The sequence below is a fragment of the Agelaius phoeniceus genome, chromosome W (assembly GCF_051311805.1).
Source record: "Agelaius phoeniceus isolate bAgePho1 chromosome W, bAgePho1.hap1, whole genome shotgun sequence".
NCBI lineage: Eukaryota > Metazoa > Chordata > Aves > Passeriformes > Icteridae > Agelaius > Agelaius phoeniceus.
In genome coordinates this window covers 16,980,891-16,996,396 of record NC_135301.1, presented here as the reverse complement: position 1 = coordinate 16,996,396, position 15,506 = coordinate 16,980,891, and the positions used below count along the sequence as shown (strand labels likewise).

Sequence of the window (15,506 nt, the reverse complement as noted above, 5' to 3'; positions counted from 1 at the left end):
AGCAGTGCAGCAGAGGGATCTCAGTCTAAAGGCTGTGGGTCTGCAATAGGCATGGTATGAAGTACTTCATCTAGAAGCTGGAGGGCACGGTGTAAGTGAATTTCAATCCAGCACGGTGTCTCTTTGATGCTCTGCCTTGGGTAATCAGGTCCCCAACCTTTTACAAAACTCATCCTGAGTATGCATAAGCGTCGAAGGTCATCTACACCAATTCCAGCAGCAGCTGACAAACCTAAACAGAAGTTTCAAGTAAGTGTTCAGACATGTTCTTTTATCATGTTTGTTTAGCCATTCCCATTTGCTTGGCTTTTGCTTCACATACAATTCCCTCTCACCACAGCCAAGGCCAGTCCATATTTCTAGATCTCTGCTATAATGAATGCAGCAATTAATTTGCGTTTTTTACAATTAAATTTTTTTCATCATTCTGCAATCTTGGAAGGGTGCTGAAATATAAAACTCTATAATAAAGCAGATAGGATGACACCCAATATCTTACGTGATACAATACACGTAACCCTTATGTAGATGTAAAAATACACTTATTCTTGATGTTTGCCAAATGTTGCATTTTCAGCATAGAAAATCAGACTGACCACCTGCATAAAGGTGGATTAACAAACAACACTACTTACATGTAATAAAAAGATGAATACTGCTGGCAAACTTCAAATCTCCAAGTATCACTAAGACAAAAGTTAAACACATTTCCCTAAGATGCCTTCAGCAATTTGTAAGATAGCTGGAAAGAGCCATGTAGCAATACAAGGAATACAGAAAACACTATGGCACATAAAGCAGCCTGAGACATGTAAGTACTTCCACTTTTAAAAGTACTTAGGTACAATTTCAAGAATCTAGAATTTAGTAACTAAGAAAACTCTAGCCCAGAATAACTTTAAAAAAAAGGCAACAAACAAAAACAACCCAACCACAAAAAACCACACCCTCACACTCTCTTCTTCCTCTTCTCAAGGATCTTAAGTCTTCCTAAACATAGTCAAGGACTTTGTTGCCAAGTAATCCCTATTGTTTTGAGTAATATTTTTATGAGCTTGTATCCAAGCAGCCAAAAGTATCTCTGTTTAAAGTAATAGAGTTATGCTATTTGACCTTGTATATAACATGCTTTCTGTTATACTGCAACACTTCTTGCAGTACAATAAGCAGCCACTTCCATATCCAACATTCCCTGAAGACTACAGAGTGAAAAATGGTGCGTGGAATGGGTACAAAGCGAATTAATACAGACTTACCAAAATGCCATCCCAGCCCCACCTTACCCCAATCCTGCTATTTCAAGTCTGTCTGTACTGTTGCAGGGGCAGTGGGTGGGTGCTGTTATGAGGGAAAGCTGTGTTACTTGTTTTCAGGTAAGGAAAAAAGGAAACCAAGAAGTTAATGCACTTACTAATGGCTGGGGCTATTCCACCGACTGATCCGGGTCCGGGGATGTTTCCTGCTACTGCTGCAGCTTGAGCAGCAGCAGCAGCTTGGGCCGTGGCAGCCTGCTGTTGCATCTGACGATGACACTGGCGTAAATCAAACACCTTTAAAAAAATTAAAATATTGAACTATTAGACTTACCAAAAGCAATAAAGAAAATAATTTCTCAACTCCCAGCCCCAATAATCCAGACCTCTCTACTCTCCCAAAGCAACTTGTACAGTCTCTCCATACACTTGGGTAAAAGCAAACCTTCCCTGACTAGTTTAATTTCTAACAGAAATAATCCATTAAAGCTTATTCTTAGAGACTCTTCTTATATGCCAATACTGCCACTGGCACTACCAGAACTTGGCTGAACTGAGCAGGCTACAGAGGTATCATGTGTGGGACTGACTGCAAGATCAAAGTGTGAAGGATTCTACAGACTGATAAAATCCTAATTTTTAAATCCCAGTATTTCCAGAAAATAGGCATATAAATAAAAATGGATGCCAACAAGTCCATCTTAACTTTGTCAGACTTTATTCTTCATCATTTTACTGAAATGTGTTAGTCTATTTAAAAGAAATACCAATAATTGACAGGTCTGAAGTTTCAGCAGCTAGGTTTCGGGTTGGTGGTATTTTATATCTTTGTGATCAGGTTTAGCACTAATATATATACACAGGAACTCTGTTCTCATACTAGAAAGTTTGTAAAAACATCAATGTAAACTTCAAGCAGTTTAATTAAAAAAATGTATTTTTACAAGTGTGACTTGTCCTTAATAAAGTTTCAAGTCTGGCAGAGGCACATCTAAGTAAGAACATCCTCAAAATAATTTGTTTCCATGCAATGTTCTGTGACCTCTGGATCACTTCATGTTCATAACACTAACATGCACTTTAACATACACTTCTATTGCATTTATACATAATTTCCCAACTTTTCCTGTTTCGGAGAGAGAAAGTAAAGAAACAGATAATCCATGCTAAAAATTTTAGTAGCAATTAATTTAAACCTGTAAGGCTAAAAATACAAAAAACTGCTATCAAGATTGCTTGTGACAAAATACAAAATGAGTTACTTTCATAGTATCTAGATGACACTTTCAGTTTAGTCAATTTTAAGAGTCATCTTAAGTGACTTGTCAAATGGAAATTTTTAGGGTTTTTCAAAGCCAAGTTACATTTATTTCAGTTTCTCATAGCTTCTCTAACATTTACAAGACTCAGATACATGCTATTTCCCCTACAATTTTCATCTAGGAACATCAAACCAACCTTTATATATGCACTTGGGTAAATCTTGTGAACTGCATCCCCTGGTGCACGCCCCGCTTCTCTATCCAGGTAGTAACTCTGAACGAAGACTGCATGGTCACTGAGGCATCTAACCCACACATCACCTTCTCCTTTGCACTCCAACTGCACCCCTTTACCTATGTGCAACCTTAAAAAGAAAAACAGATCCAATGCATCTGTGTATATATACTATAAATCAGACCTTTCCTAAATAAACCATAAACAGTTCTCCAGCACTCTGCTCATACAAGGACTTGAAATTGTAGTTATTATCTTAGGTGTAAGTTAGCATTTGTTATGCAAAATCTGTAAACTAAAAAAAAAAATCTGTAATACCATGTAAAGATCTAAGGGAAACAGAATGCAGAAGCAATGATATTTGAGTTGCAACTACCTCAGACATTAACAATACAGAGTTGGGATACCAAACACACTCAGTTCTGTTCAGAAGTGTAAAATCCCACAAGTATTCTAGAATAGAAAGTCAATCAAGTACATATACAAAGCCACATTTTAATGCAGAACTCTATGTTTGTTTGGATCACATTATAGCAATCTAGCATTTTGATTGTCACAATGCAACATTTCTGAAGACATGGAATAATTTTCTTCCTTTTTGTTTCAAAGGAATGGAAAAAAAATTGAAAGATTGCTTCAGTTCCACATCAAAGCATAGCATGTGCATGGTGAGAATGAATGAAAATCCAACTAGCTCTCTATCAACCTTCCTTTATTCAGTTTGCATATATAATGGCACGAGTTGCTAATACTTTCCTTGAAGGCACAGCCTTTGAAAGCAATGAAAAGCAACATGCAACTTCTGCAAAGCTCTGAAGGGCTTTGTCACAAAGTTCACATTTTGAATGTGTTACAGGAGCGGCCTAGAAAAAATTACTCTGGTATAGTTAATTCAGTTCAAAGAAACATACCATACTTGTGATTTCAAAAGAGAGGCACATACTGAAGACAAACCAAAATATTTTCAAATACCACAGACATCTGGAGATTTTGGGATCTGCAGAATACCTTGCCCTCTCAATGGCTTCTGTTCTATGCACGTTGGAAAGCTGGCCCAGGCAAAAACGGTCTCCTCCAGAAGGATCCACATATCCATCAACAGTAACAATTGGACAGCTTGAAGGGACCTTAAATGTTTCCCCGACTTGCACATCCATTTCAAAATATGCGATTGAGCACCAATATTCTGGAGCTAAAGAATATTTACAATTAACTGACTGAAAGGCACAAACAAACCCAACAAACCCATTCAGACAATCAATCAAGCCTTCTGCAACTGCATTTGTCATTCAGACTAAGAGTGCACATTCATATAAGGAAGTTCAGATAGACAAAGACACATCTACTAGCACAGAAAATTGGGACATACTATAGCGAACATGGGCTTATCTTTTTTATTAAAGTACACATCAATGTGTAGAAGCCTGGGCAGTAAGGAGTTAATGCACTGCTATGCCTCAAACACCGATGCCCATTCAAGCAGGCAAGTTAGAACATGATGTGCCTGGAAAGGAGGGCCTTATGAAGGTATGGCAGCACCTTTCTGGAGCCAATTTTCCTGTTCAGGTCCATGGTGACAATACAACATACAGCAGAAGCTCAGAAGTGGGATCAAGGAGCAAGCAAGACCAATAGAGGGGAATAGAGACCACCAAAGGAACTTCAAATCCCCCCAACCCATTTCCAGAAAGGTCCAGAAGAACAGACTGCACATGCTAACTCACATGAAGAGGGAGGAACTTAATCCCAGGGCAGGGAAAAATTACCTATAAGAAGACCTATAAGAAGGTACCCCCACAGAGCCTAGGTGGCATCCCCAGGACTCCCTGTCATCTGTATTGATGCTGGACTCAGGACTGGTAATCCCCTTTCCTCTCTTTATGATCTGCCTTTCATTTTTCTATTTTTCCCCTCTTTATTTTTATTCTATTATTATTATTAGCATCATCATCATTATTAAGGGGAAAAATATATACCAATTTCCATGCAGAGTACATAGTTTACTAATAAAACTTTGGACCCTTTTGGCTTTTGCCATTCTTTTCTGACCACAGGCATCTACAAACATTGGGTGCTCCTTTCTGTGTAGGGGTAGGACACAACACAATGCTAGGATTTTTTGTAGATCTTACAAATCTTTGTACAGTTTATAATTCCAGTAAGATTTTGTAAGCCATCTGCATTCCTGCACTTTATGACTATAGCTTTTAGCATAAAGAAGTAATACATATAAGCCTATTCATGGCTAGGCTAGCAGAAACTAACTTTGAAACAGATCTGGCTTAAGATAGGAGTAATTACCTCCTATCCTAACTGAAGTTGGTTTTCTCTATCCTCCCTGCAAAGCAAACCAGATTTGCAAAGTAGAGCAACAGGAGAAAAAGCAAAGATCACATAGTGACCTTGTCTGCACACAGGTACAGGCTAAAACAAGGAAGTATTAAGCAAGGGAGCAGAACAAAATGGCATGTTTTAACAGCCAAGTGGTGCCTTTTAACTCCTACTATTTTAAAAATTGGCTACAAAAGAAAGATGGTAGTTGGAAGGAGCTACTATGTCTACCTGGACTTCAGCAAAGCTTTTGATACTGTCTCCCATAGCATACTCCTGGAAAAGCTGGCAGCCCATGGCTTGGACAGGTACACTCCTCGCTAGGTTAAAAACTGGCTGGATGGCTGGGGCCCTAAGCATGGTGATAAATGGTGCCACATTCACTTGGCAGCCAGTGACTAGTGGGGTTCCCCAGGGCTCAGTATTTGGGCCAGCCCTGTTTAATATCTTTATTGATGATCTGGAAGAGGGGATCGAGTGCACCCTCAGTAAGTTCACAGACAACACTAAGTTGGGTGGGAGTGTTGATCTGCTGGAGGGTAGGAAGGCTCTGCAGAGGGATCTGGACAGGCTGGATCAATGGGCCAAGGCCAACAGTACGAGGTTCAATATGGCCAAGTGCTAGGTGGGTCCTGTACTTCAGTTACAATAACCCCATGCAGTACTACAGGCTCAAAGAAGAGTGGTGTGGTTGGAAAGCTGTCTGACAGAAAAGGACCTTGGGGTGTTGGTTGATAGCTAGCTGAATATGAGCCAGTAATGTGCCCATGTGGCCAAGAAGGCCAATGGCATCCTGGCCAGTATCAGGAATAGTTTGGGCAGCAGGACCAGGAAGGTGATTGTCCCTCTGTACTCAGCACTGGTGAGGACACACCTCAAATCCTGTGTCCAGTTCTGGGCCCCTCACTGCAAGAAAGATACTGAGGTGCTGGAGTGTGTCCAGAGAAGGGCAACAGAGCTGGTGAAGGGTCTAGAGCACAAGTCCTATGAGGAGCAGCTGAGGGTGCTGGGGATGTTTAGCCTGGAGAGAAGAAGGCTCAGGGGAGACCTCGCTCTCTACAACTACCTGAAAGGAGGTTTTAGACCGGTGGAGGTCAGTCTCTTCTCCCAAATAACAGGTGATAGGACAAGAGGAAATTGCCTCAAGTTGCGCCGGGGGAGGTTTAGATTGGATATTAGCAAAAAATTCTTCATTGAAAGGGTGGTTAAGCATTGGAATGGGATGTCCAGGGAGGTGGTGGAGTCATAATCCCTGAAAGCATTCAAGAAATGACTGGATATACTTAGTGCAGTAGGACCTAAACACAACAGCCTGATAAGCCAACAGGAAGAAGAGTTCTTCCTGTGCTGTAAATGGTACTCATTCATTATAAACAGCAGCACCCAACAGTACACCTATTTGCCTCAAGAAACTGTTCTGGTTTTATTAGAAAACAATAAACAAAGGTGCCTAAATTACTTTAAGTTTTTTTATCTTCAAATAAGTACTCATGTCTCTGAGGACTGAACAGGATGAAATCAATAGAGTGAAAGAGTCATACTAAATAATGTGAAATAAAATTCAGCTACAGTTAAGTTTAGCCAGCAATTATCAACATTTTTATTTCTGGTATGGATTTAGTCACTAGCCAATTAATAAACAAGCTAAACTTTTAGGCTTTTCAACTGTGCAGATCTCCCTATGCAGGCAACAGCCTTGCTGTTGTTAAAAACAGAATATCACCTTGTACCTACATGAGAGCTAGCCTGTACCACAAGACAAAACCTCCTTGGCTCCCTGAACTGTTACCAATAATGAAGACTCTTGGAAAGAACAAGCTTTATGCAAAGATCCAATGAGGAACTTCAGCACCAAAATGCTAAGCAGCACAATACCTATCTTTCAGGGCATCTGGCTGTAATGATGAACTAGATTATGGATTGAAGAGAACTTTGGCATGACCTAAACTCCATTATATTTCTAAGCAGGCAAAAAGTACAACTACAGGCACCTTGAAAAGTTTAGGATCAAGGACATTCAGAGTTCTGATACCTCCAGGGTAGGCAACATCTCAGTGTGGGCTTGAGGGTTGCAATCTTTGACTTAGGCATCTCAATTAAATTCAGTTCACAGCCTATGTCACCATTCCAAGAGATGTTCAAATTCAAAACAAGACTTAATCACAAAATTCTTCCTCTTCTTTGGAATTTATATCTCTCAAATTTCAGAGTACTTGATACAAAAAAATAATCAGACCACAAAGTTATAAGTCAGCATTATAGGTTATATTTTACTCACCAGGATGATTTGATATAGGAGGCTGGAATGCAAGTTCATTGTGAACTGGCCCTTTAAAAGAAAACATGCCATTTGTTTTACATGTGGAAAAATAATGTTTTCTAACTTAGCTTGTTTTCCAGTAAAAAAAAAGACTTGCGAGGATGCCCGATGTTATAAATCCCAGTAATTTCTGAATCAGTTGGCCTAATCTGACAGGGGATAAAAATGCCCACAGAAAAATTACACTCTTAGAGGTTTCCTAAAAATTCAGAAGTTGAGTAAAGAGCTCCATTAGTATCCCAGGAGGAAAGGCTGCATGCTGCTCAAGCTAGACCCGGCTCCAGGAGAGAACAGAAACCAGATATAGCATTGAGATGTAAGAGAAATAGGACTTCACATCTGCCCCCAAGTTGTGCAAGGAGAGAATCAGTGTATAGAGGCAGGTGATACAAGTCTGTCAGAAACCATACTTCATTAGTTTCATCAATTACAAAACAAGTTGCCCAGCATGCTGTGGACTTAACCATAAGAAACACTCACTGAAGATGGAAAGAAGCCCTAGAGAAATAATTTTCTAAGAAAAAAAATTACAGTGAATATAGTCTTGGTATTAGTCAGTTTAGTCTCTTGACTTTTATGAATTAACTAGGTCCCTTACAGGCAGCAGAGAACAAGGAGGAAAAATTTAAACATAGTATTATAAGTAAGAGCACCTTTTGCAACAAGATGTCAAAAGAAACACAACGGTGGTAGGTGTCAAAACACGTGACTTTCTGAAGAGAGAGATGGCAGTAGCCAAGAAAAGCTCTATATAGTACCACCAGCCAGTTATAAATAATAACTATGGAAAGATACATGCACTGAAAAACATTTATAGAGTATCTACAGCATCACAAAAGTTTTTTTACATCCTGGTATTTCTGACAAACTAGATGGCAGATGAAGTGGGATCCTAACAGACCAAAATAATGAAACTTAATAACTGTATCTAAATCACAATTTTCTCAATAGAGACAAGCTGAAAAGTCACTGTAATATTAGCTCACAGTTTATTCTCCCCTCTGCTAACCATGACTGCTGCAAACAGGTGATCTGGTTAAGTACTACATTAGAAGACCAAGAACTGTTCTAGCTTTTTGCCAGAAAATTTAGAAAAACTTTAATTTGGGTGGATTTTTCCCCACTACATTTTTATAATACATATACTGTGTTAGACACTTACACTAGCAGTTTGATCACTTTTTTCCTCCCTATCTCCTGTACCTTAAAACAAGAGATTCAAGTTTGTGTGCCGAATGTACTCATGAATCAGGCTGTGGCAAGACCAGTTTATTGACAAGTACTTTACTACATGAGCTTTCACAAGGTTCTTTTAAACAGGCTAGGGTATGTGGACACGTCTTCCAAAGCTTAGTATGACTTTAAAATTTTCAGAAAATATAAACAGCCAAGAATTTCCAAGTTTTGAAAGAAAAATATGCAAACAACACATTCTGAATTGACTTCCTTTTCAGCAAAGGAAATATTTAGTACAGGATTGCAAAGCCTTAAAAACAGAGGTTTAGAAAGGAAATGCTAGTTTTGTTAGGTATAGTAAGACATGTATAATATAGATGGTATCACTATAGCTATCTGAGTTTCTAATCTCTGCTGTTTTAACAGAGGAAAGTCCATCAGGCTTTTATACTTAACTGTCAGAAAATACTAAACACAGTAATGGTAGGTCTGTAATATTAAACAACAACAAAGAAAAGTATTTGGGGGTCAACAGTAATCACAAATGAACCCCTACCATTCAACAAAATTGAAAATTAAGTGATCTGGAAATCTGCACTACTTACAGTAATGCCCAGGATGCATAGGTGGATGATGTTGAAGATGGCCATTCTGGTGGTGAGGTATGGTAGGTGTGTAGGCTGCTGTCCGACTTCCAGTCCAAGTTGTAGTACTGTCTAGAAAAAGAAAGGAGTGGCTGGTTTTAGAGGGATTTTTTTTTCTGTATCTCACTTCTAATCCTCTATTTCTCCTGACATTTGGAAACTGGTTTTAGAAAACTAAAAAGAGTGCATATACATATACACTCACTGTGATGGTAAGTAGCTGGCTGAGCTGTAAACCCATTCTGCTGAGTTTCTGGCTGAGGCCCTGAAGCAATCTCTAAGAATCCATCACTATGGCTACCTGTCAATATACTGGTAGGTTGACCTGGTAAAAGAACACACTACCTATTCATGAACATTCCAAAATTTTAATTAAGAAGAGTTCAGCACTACTGGGTAGGAAGATACACCCAACTAGAGGCACTGCAATACACAGTTCCTACAAGTTTGGTTTCAGTATTTTTTTCCATTCACCAGAGTGTCTTAGGGAAACTTGAAACAAGATTCTGCATCAACTAATTTTGACTCTGACACCCTTAATATTTTAAAGAGTAAAAGTATGCAAAGAACCACGTTTATCAAGCGCATCTTTGTTTTGTTCACATCTCATTTTTCAGTTTGAAAGGAAAGAAGAAACATCAGGTTTTACTGAATAACATAGCTGGAATAGATTTGGTGTGAATCCAAACAGGCCAATAGCAGGTCCAATAAGTTGTTTATTTTCAGCATGTTATAACTACTGTTCCTAAGGAGAACTCATTTGTGTTCATCCAAAACATACTGAATGGTATTTTATTTTTAGAAATAGTTCTTTGTCGCAGACATCTTTTCACTAAAAATCCTTTCTTTAAGATTTTTCCTTCTGAGAAGCTAAGAGGCCTCAGAGACAGAATGTAAACAATGGTTATCTGCTGCTGTGGAATGCAACAGGTCCACCTGCGATTGGCCCATCTTGGATGTTTATAATTAATGGCCAATCAAGGACCGGGCTATCTCGGACAGAGTCCGAGAGAGCTGCGTTTGTTATCATTTCTTTTCTTTTCTATTCTTAGCTTAGCAAGCTTCTGAGAAAACCTGTCCTTCTTTTTCTTTTTAGTATAGTTATAATGTAATATATATATATATATATATATATATATAATAAAATAATAAATCAAGCCTTCTGATCATGGAGTCAACATTCTCATCTCTTCCCTCATCCAAGAACCCCTGTGAACACGGTCACAGTTCTTGAATAGAGCTGCATACATAACTGTATTCCTTCCTGAGAAAGTTGCTGGGCTTTTTTCCTCCCAAGTAAGTATTTCAGGAATTATCTAAGCTTTAAAGTAAAACTACAGATATTTTAGAACAGGTTAACAGAATTTGATTTTAAAAGACTTCAGCTCAGCCATTAACACTGAACTGATCAGCAGTTTCACAAGTGCACTTGCACTCAAACTGATGTGGGCTAGCAGAATTTAATACATTGAGAACTTGAACTAAAACCTAAAAATGAGCCTTTTTTTCTTGTCCACTTGGCTCCAACAATTATAACACTGATGAGAAAAAGCTATTGACAATAAACTGTTGTGCAAAAGCAATACAATTAAACTGCCTATCCTTTTATCTCTGCTGGAGACAAATACAGACACCACATCCCACCTTGGCAAAACCATCATTAGCTTTAACAAAAAAGTTGCCAGCTAAAATTCAAGACATTATAAAAACATAATTCCACCCTAATTCAAATTTGATAACATGAAATCCATCATATTCACACATCTTTGATATTAAAGTGACAATGAGTATGTGAAACCCCTCCAAACTTCATGGTTTCCCTACATTAGGGCTGCAGGATGCTGTGCACATAATGCTTTACTGTCCTGCTGGAGTGAAATGTGAGGTTTGGTGTTGGCAAACCAGACTCTTCCACTTGTACCAAATACACACAAAAAAGTAACAAAAAACTTCAACGCAGCACTTCCACAGACTCATGAAAATATTAATTAGGGTTGTCACTTTGGTAGTACAGTGGGCCATTATAAAAATAATCAAGTTAAAACTGGAAGATACATTTTGTCAATTGTGGAACACTAAAGAATTGCCTTAAAACATCTTGATACTGCTACCTTACAGCATATCTGTTTGTTATCCCATTTTCTGTTGTGATAAAATAATAAAATTCTTCCATTTCTACAATAATCAAATAATAGCCATAATATTTTTGTTACTGGCCAATTGTTTTAACATTGTGTTACTGAATCTTTGGCATATTCAAGAGTCTTGTAAGAGTCATGTAGTGTCAGTCTCACTGAAAAAAGACTGGGCCACCAGAAAAAGTTACTCAAATTATGCTCCAAGGTAAACCCTTATGTTAATGCTTATGAGACTGCCTAGATCATATTGCCACACACTTTTACCAGTGTAGTGTGGCAGCAGCACAGTTCCAATACAAGATCTACTTTGTCAAAAATCAGTGGTTATCTTTGAGCTTTCACATTTTCAGAGTTTAGTATTTTATATAATCTCATTCTTACTTGTTGAAGCCACAGGAATGTTGGGAAAATTAGTGGTGCTGGTAGTGCTAGCCTCAGTAGGAGCTAACATGGCTGGGGTGCTATAAGGCTCTGTAGATGCCCTGTTACTTGGTGGATGCTGGATGGTTTGGACTGAATGGCCTTCAGCAGAAGACAATGATGGCTGCCCCTCATAGTCATGAACATATTCGTCTTTCACCAACATACTTGAAGGAGCTGTGAAGAAACAAACAGTTAAACATGCAAAGCAAATCTATTTTCAGGATTTAACCATAGACTGTGCTACTACATTCAAGCAATAACAATGCCATTAAAACTAGCGGGGGGAGAATTTAACCTATATAAACATTGCTAAAGCACTCCACTAAATTACAAATAAACACTTCAAGCCAGCAGCAAGAAATTTTGAAGCATAACTGAATAGAAAAGCAAGCTGTTTATTTTGCTTACTGCTATCAAACAAGCAGTTTAGTCCCACAATAGTAGACTCCAATAGCATTTTGTTTTCTAGTCCATCACTGTGTGATGGGACACGGTTAATAAAAGGGAAGAACATGCTTTTTGTCAAGCACCTAAATATATGTTAATGCAGTAGTTAACAAACCAATTCCTAGTACACAAATAAGAACATAAATAAAGCTCCTATGAAAAACAACTCATTAACACAGTACATAAAATACTTCATGCATCCCTTAAATAATTTTAAGCAACTCCCATCCAAATTGACTAGAAACAACAAATTCACATTTAAAGACAATACACCACTACTCCATATTTAATAATGTAGCCACTAATTCAGAATATTCCACATACAGTGTAAGGAAATTACTACCATTGCCACTACAAGAATTTATTTCTATATATCCTATTGAGCATCTTGAAATAACACACTACATTAGCTCCCATGCTCATTTTTAAAGCAGACCTAAATATATCAAAATCTGACAGTAATTTTTTTGTTTCCTGCTGCAAAATCAGTTGCATGACACGAAAACATTTATGTATTTAACTGCTGGCTAGTAAGCTTTGATTCTGTATAAAAGGATCGTTTTTCAGAAGACATATGTAACAATAAGCAGAGGTGAGCAAACAAGCTAAAGCTTGTGAAGTTAACAGTTTGTTGGGTGGGTTGGGTTTTTTTTAAGTAGTCTTTGCTAAAAATATTGGGTAACCCAAATTTCTCTATGAATTTCTTCCTGAAGGAAAAAAAAAACCCTAGTTTTGAAATAAAGGAGTTACCAGCTGCACAATCTCATAATTTCTGAATAATGTTCATTGGAGATTTAATGTCCAATTTCTCTCAAGTTTCAGAGACAGCAAGAATATTAGACTCCTTCATTCAATTGCATATTAATTACAGAACGTATACCAGTTTATTGCTAAACTACTTATTACATCATAAGCATCTATTATTCCCAATTCAATTAATTAGCATATCATACAGGTGCACACGGTTTTGGGTGTCTTTTTTTATTAATTAGCAGCATTCAACGGTGAGAGTTTTCTTGTTTGGGGTTTTTTTGTGGGACAATGAAAACAGAACATACTGACAAGCTCAGCTGAAGCCTCAATTTAAAGAATTTATCATGCCTCTTATATGCTACTTAGCTGGTTTTTCCAAAACCAGAGAGAAAAATGCATTTTTGTCTGCTCTCTATAATCTTTCCTAAGGAGATACAACAGAATAAACTGTGTACATACTGAAGAATTTAACACAGTTTGCATCCATAGAAATGCAATAGTAAACAGAACTACTTACCAGAACTCTGTAGTGTCAGTCCCGAGAGATCTTTAAAAAGAAAAGGGGGCATAGAAAATTATATTCAGAGATCTTCAACAACTTTTGAACATCAAGTTTATAAACTTTACAAATTGGTACTACAGACTACATATTATATCCCCTCTATCTCAACACAAGTCTCAATGCTAAATTATTCCTAGGATACACATTGACTGCAAGAACTGTGTGAAAGACAACAGAAAGACTTAAACAAAAGCAACAAATTGTTCTTTTAAATTTTGAATAAAAGAATAATTCCATTAAGAAGATGGACAAGAGTATATGAGAGCAATTTATAATTATTTAATTAAAATTAATGTTTCTAATTTAGGCCTGTATTTTCTACACTCAAAAGGAAAACACTTTACATTTTATTCTCACTGTTCCATTTTAAATCAAGAGTCTACTTACCAATGCCAGGCGATACTACACGCTCATAATGGTAAGGATTTACACAGACACTGTCACATTTCAAGTCAAAAGCATACTGACAATATTTAACATGCTTGAGTTCATTTTTATGAAGATCAGGCCACCTCCAAAGACGAGCATAAATCACATGAGGGAATCCCTTGCGACCAGCCACCTAAAAAGTTACACACAAGAGTTGATTGGGAAAGTAGCAACACATTTCATTTTACTTAGTGAGGAGCAAAGCTGGAAGAGGACAAACAACAACACAACCTTTCTCCATCATCAAAACATGGGGAAAAAAAATGGTGATGTACAGTTTACCCAAGTTCTGTACTCAACAGAAATAAATCTCTATTAGGGTTTTGCTATGGTTAAATCAACACTGTGATTCTTAAGAAAAAAATACTGGATACAAAATGGCAGAAGCAGAATTTGTGCTTAAGGTAGTATGTATGGTCACCTTCCCCACCATGGATGACTAAGGAGCTTTGCCCCAGAAGAGGAACGAGGTGCTGAGCTACACAATAAGGAATTTACAAGTAGAAGAATGCCATTCCATTATAATGAAAAAAAAATTAAAAAATTCTTCTAGGGTAGACAGAAAGCTAGCCAGCAAACATGACATCTGTCCTGGAACAAGGAAATTGCAACCCAAGCTATACAGGTACTGAGTACTGATGATATAAGGCTAACATAAATCCTCAGTGCAGACTCCTTGGAGTAGCTTCTTAGAATAGGTCTGTCTTTATACTTCTGACCAACACAGAGCTAACAGAAGCTTGTAGTGAAAATACCAGGATAAACAGCTGAATTTGTTACATGACCCTGGTTTTTACTGCCACACCCATAATCATTTAGAACAGCTGATCCAATGACTTCTGCTCCTTTTGGAAAACAAACAAACAAACCACTACTGCAGCAGTCCAGAGCTCCAGCCATAAAACATGCCTACAAATGGGGGCAAGGGTAGATGCAAGAGAAGAGCTACTCTTCCTCAACACTCTAGGATCCTGTGTCAATCACTTTTGCTCCAGCTTCACTAGGAGGAAAACATCTGATTTTCACTTGTACTAACCTGAAGCCTCCCATCCAACGTTCTCTGTATTGTAACACACTTGCTAGGATGAGCTCCATTTGTGGTAATAGCTGTAATCAAAGAATCCAATTCATCTTTTTTCTCCTTTAGCTTTTTAACTAAACTTTCAATTGCACGTTTTGCAAAAGTTTCACTCTCTCCACCTTGTCGATGGCACATCAAGCTGTGAACAATGCTCAGACAAGCATCATTACTTGTTGGTGTGTTAGTAATAGACATATTGTCCATTTGTCACAGCTTTTTTCTTTCAGATCAAATGTCAGTTTTGGGGGCTGTTATGATTTTCAAGCTGATGTACAAGAGATGATCCAAGTTAACTGTTAGATGTACTGTCTCTTGGTAAAACCTAGGAGGAAAAAATATCTACATTAGATTTGTTTTTAACATTGCAGATCATGTTTTTAAGGAAGTCTGTGGCTTTGTGCTTCTTTTATTTTCAAGTGCAGAATATTAAAAGCACATGACAAAACCGCATT

The 15,506-nt window shown here is 37.8% G+C and overlaps 1 protein-coding gene across 3 annotated transcripts; it reads right to left on the bottom strand.

Annotated features, from left to right (window-relative positions):
- On the bottom strand, positions 1-15,349 carry LOC129132418 (mothers against decapentaplegic homolog 4). 3 transcript variants are annotated; one of them, XM_077193169.1, is made up of 11 exons: positions 15,010-15,349; positions 13,932-14,106; positions 13,500-13,529; positions 11,741-11,956; positions 9,421-9,546; positions 9,183-9,293; positions 7,360-7,410; positions 3,759-3,942; positions 2,712-2,880; positions 1,412-1,550; positions 1-232 (listed from the first exon to the last, which is right to left on the bottom strand). In XM_077193169.1, the coding sequence occupies exons 1-11, from the start codon at positions 15,256-15,258 to the stop codon at positions 21-23; spliced, it is 1,662 nt and encodes a 553-aa protein (XP_077049284.1). In that variant the 5' UTR covers positions 15,259-15,349; the 3' UTR covers positions 1-20. The 3 variants fall into 3 exon arrangements, with proteins under 3 accessions (XP_077049284.1, XP_054507464.1, XP_077049285.1); XM_054651489.1 differs by having other exon boundaries at positions 9,427-9,546; XM_077193170.1 differs by lacking the exon at positions 9,421-9,546.
- Positions 15,350-15,506: the final 157 nt, after the last annotated feature.

Excerpts from the sequence above, each read along its gene's own strand:
- LOC129132418 (XM_077193169.1), bottom strand. The coding sequence starts at position 15,258 with ATGGACAATATGTCTATTACTAACACACCAACAAGTAATGATGCTTGT. Across the intron at positions 7,411-9,182 it reads TATGCATCCTGGGCATTACT|GGCCAGTTCACAATGAACTT; the intron begins GTAAGTAGTGCA and ends TTTCTTTTAAAG. Across the intron at positions 233-1,411 it reads TGGAATAGCCCCAGCCATTA|GTTTGTCAGCTGCTGCTGGA; the intron begins GTAAGTGCATTA and ends ACTTCTGTTTAG.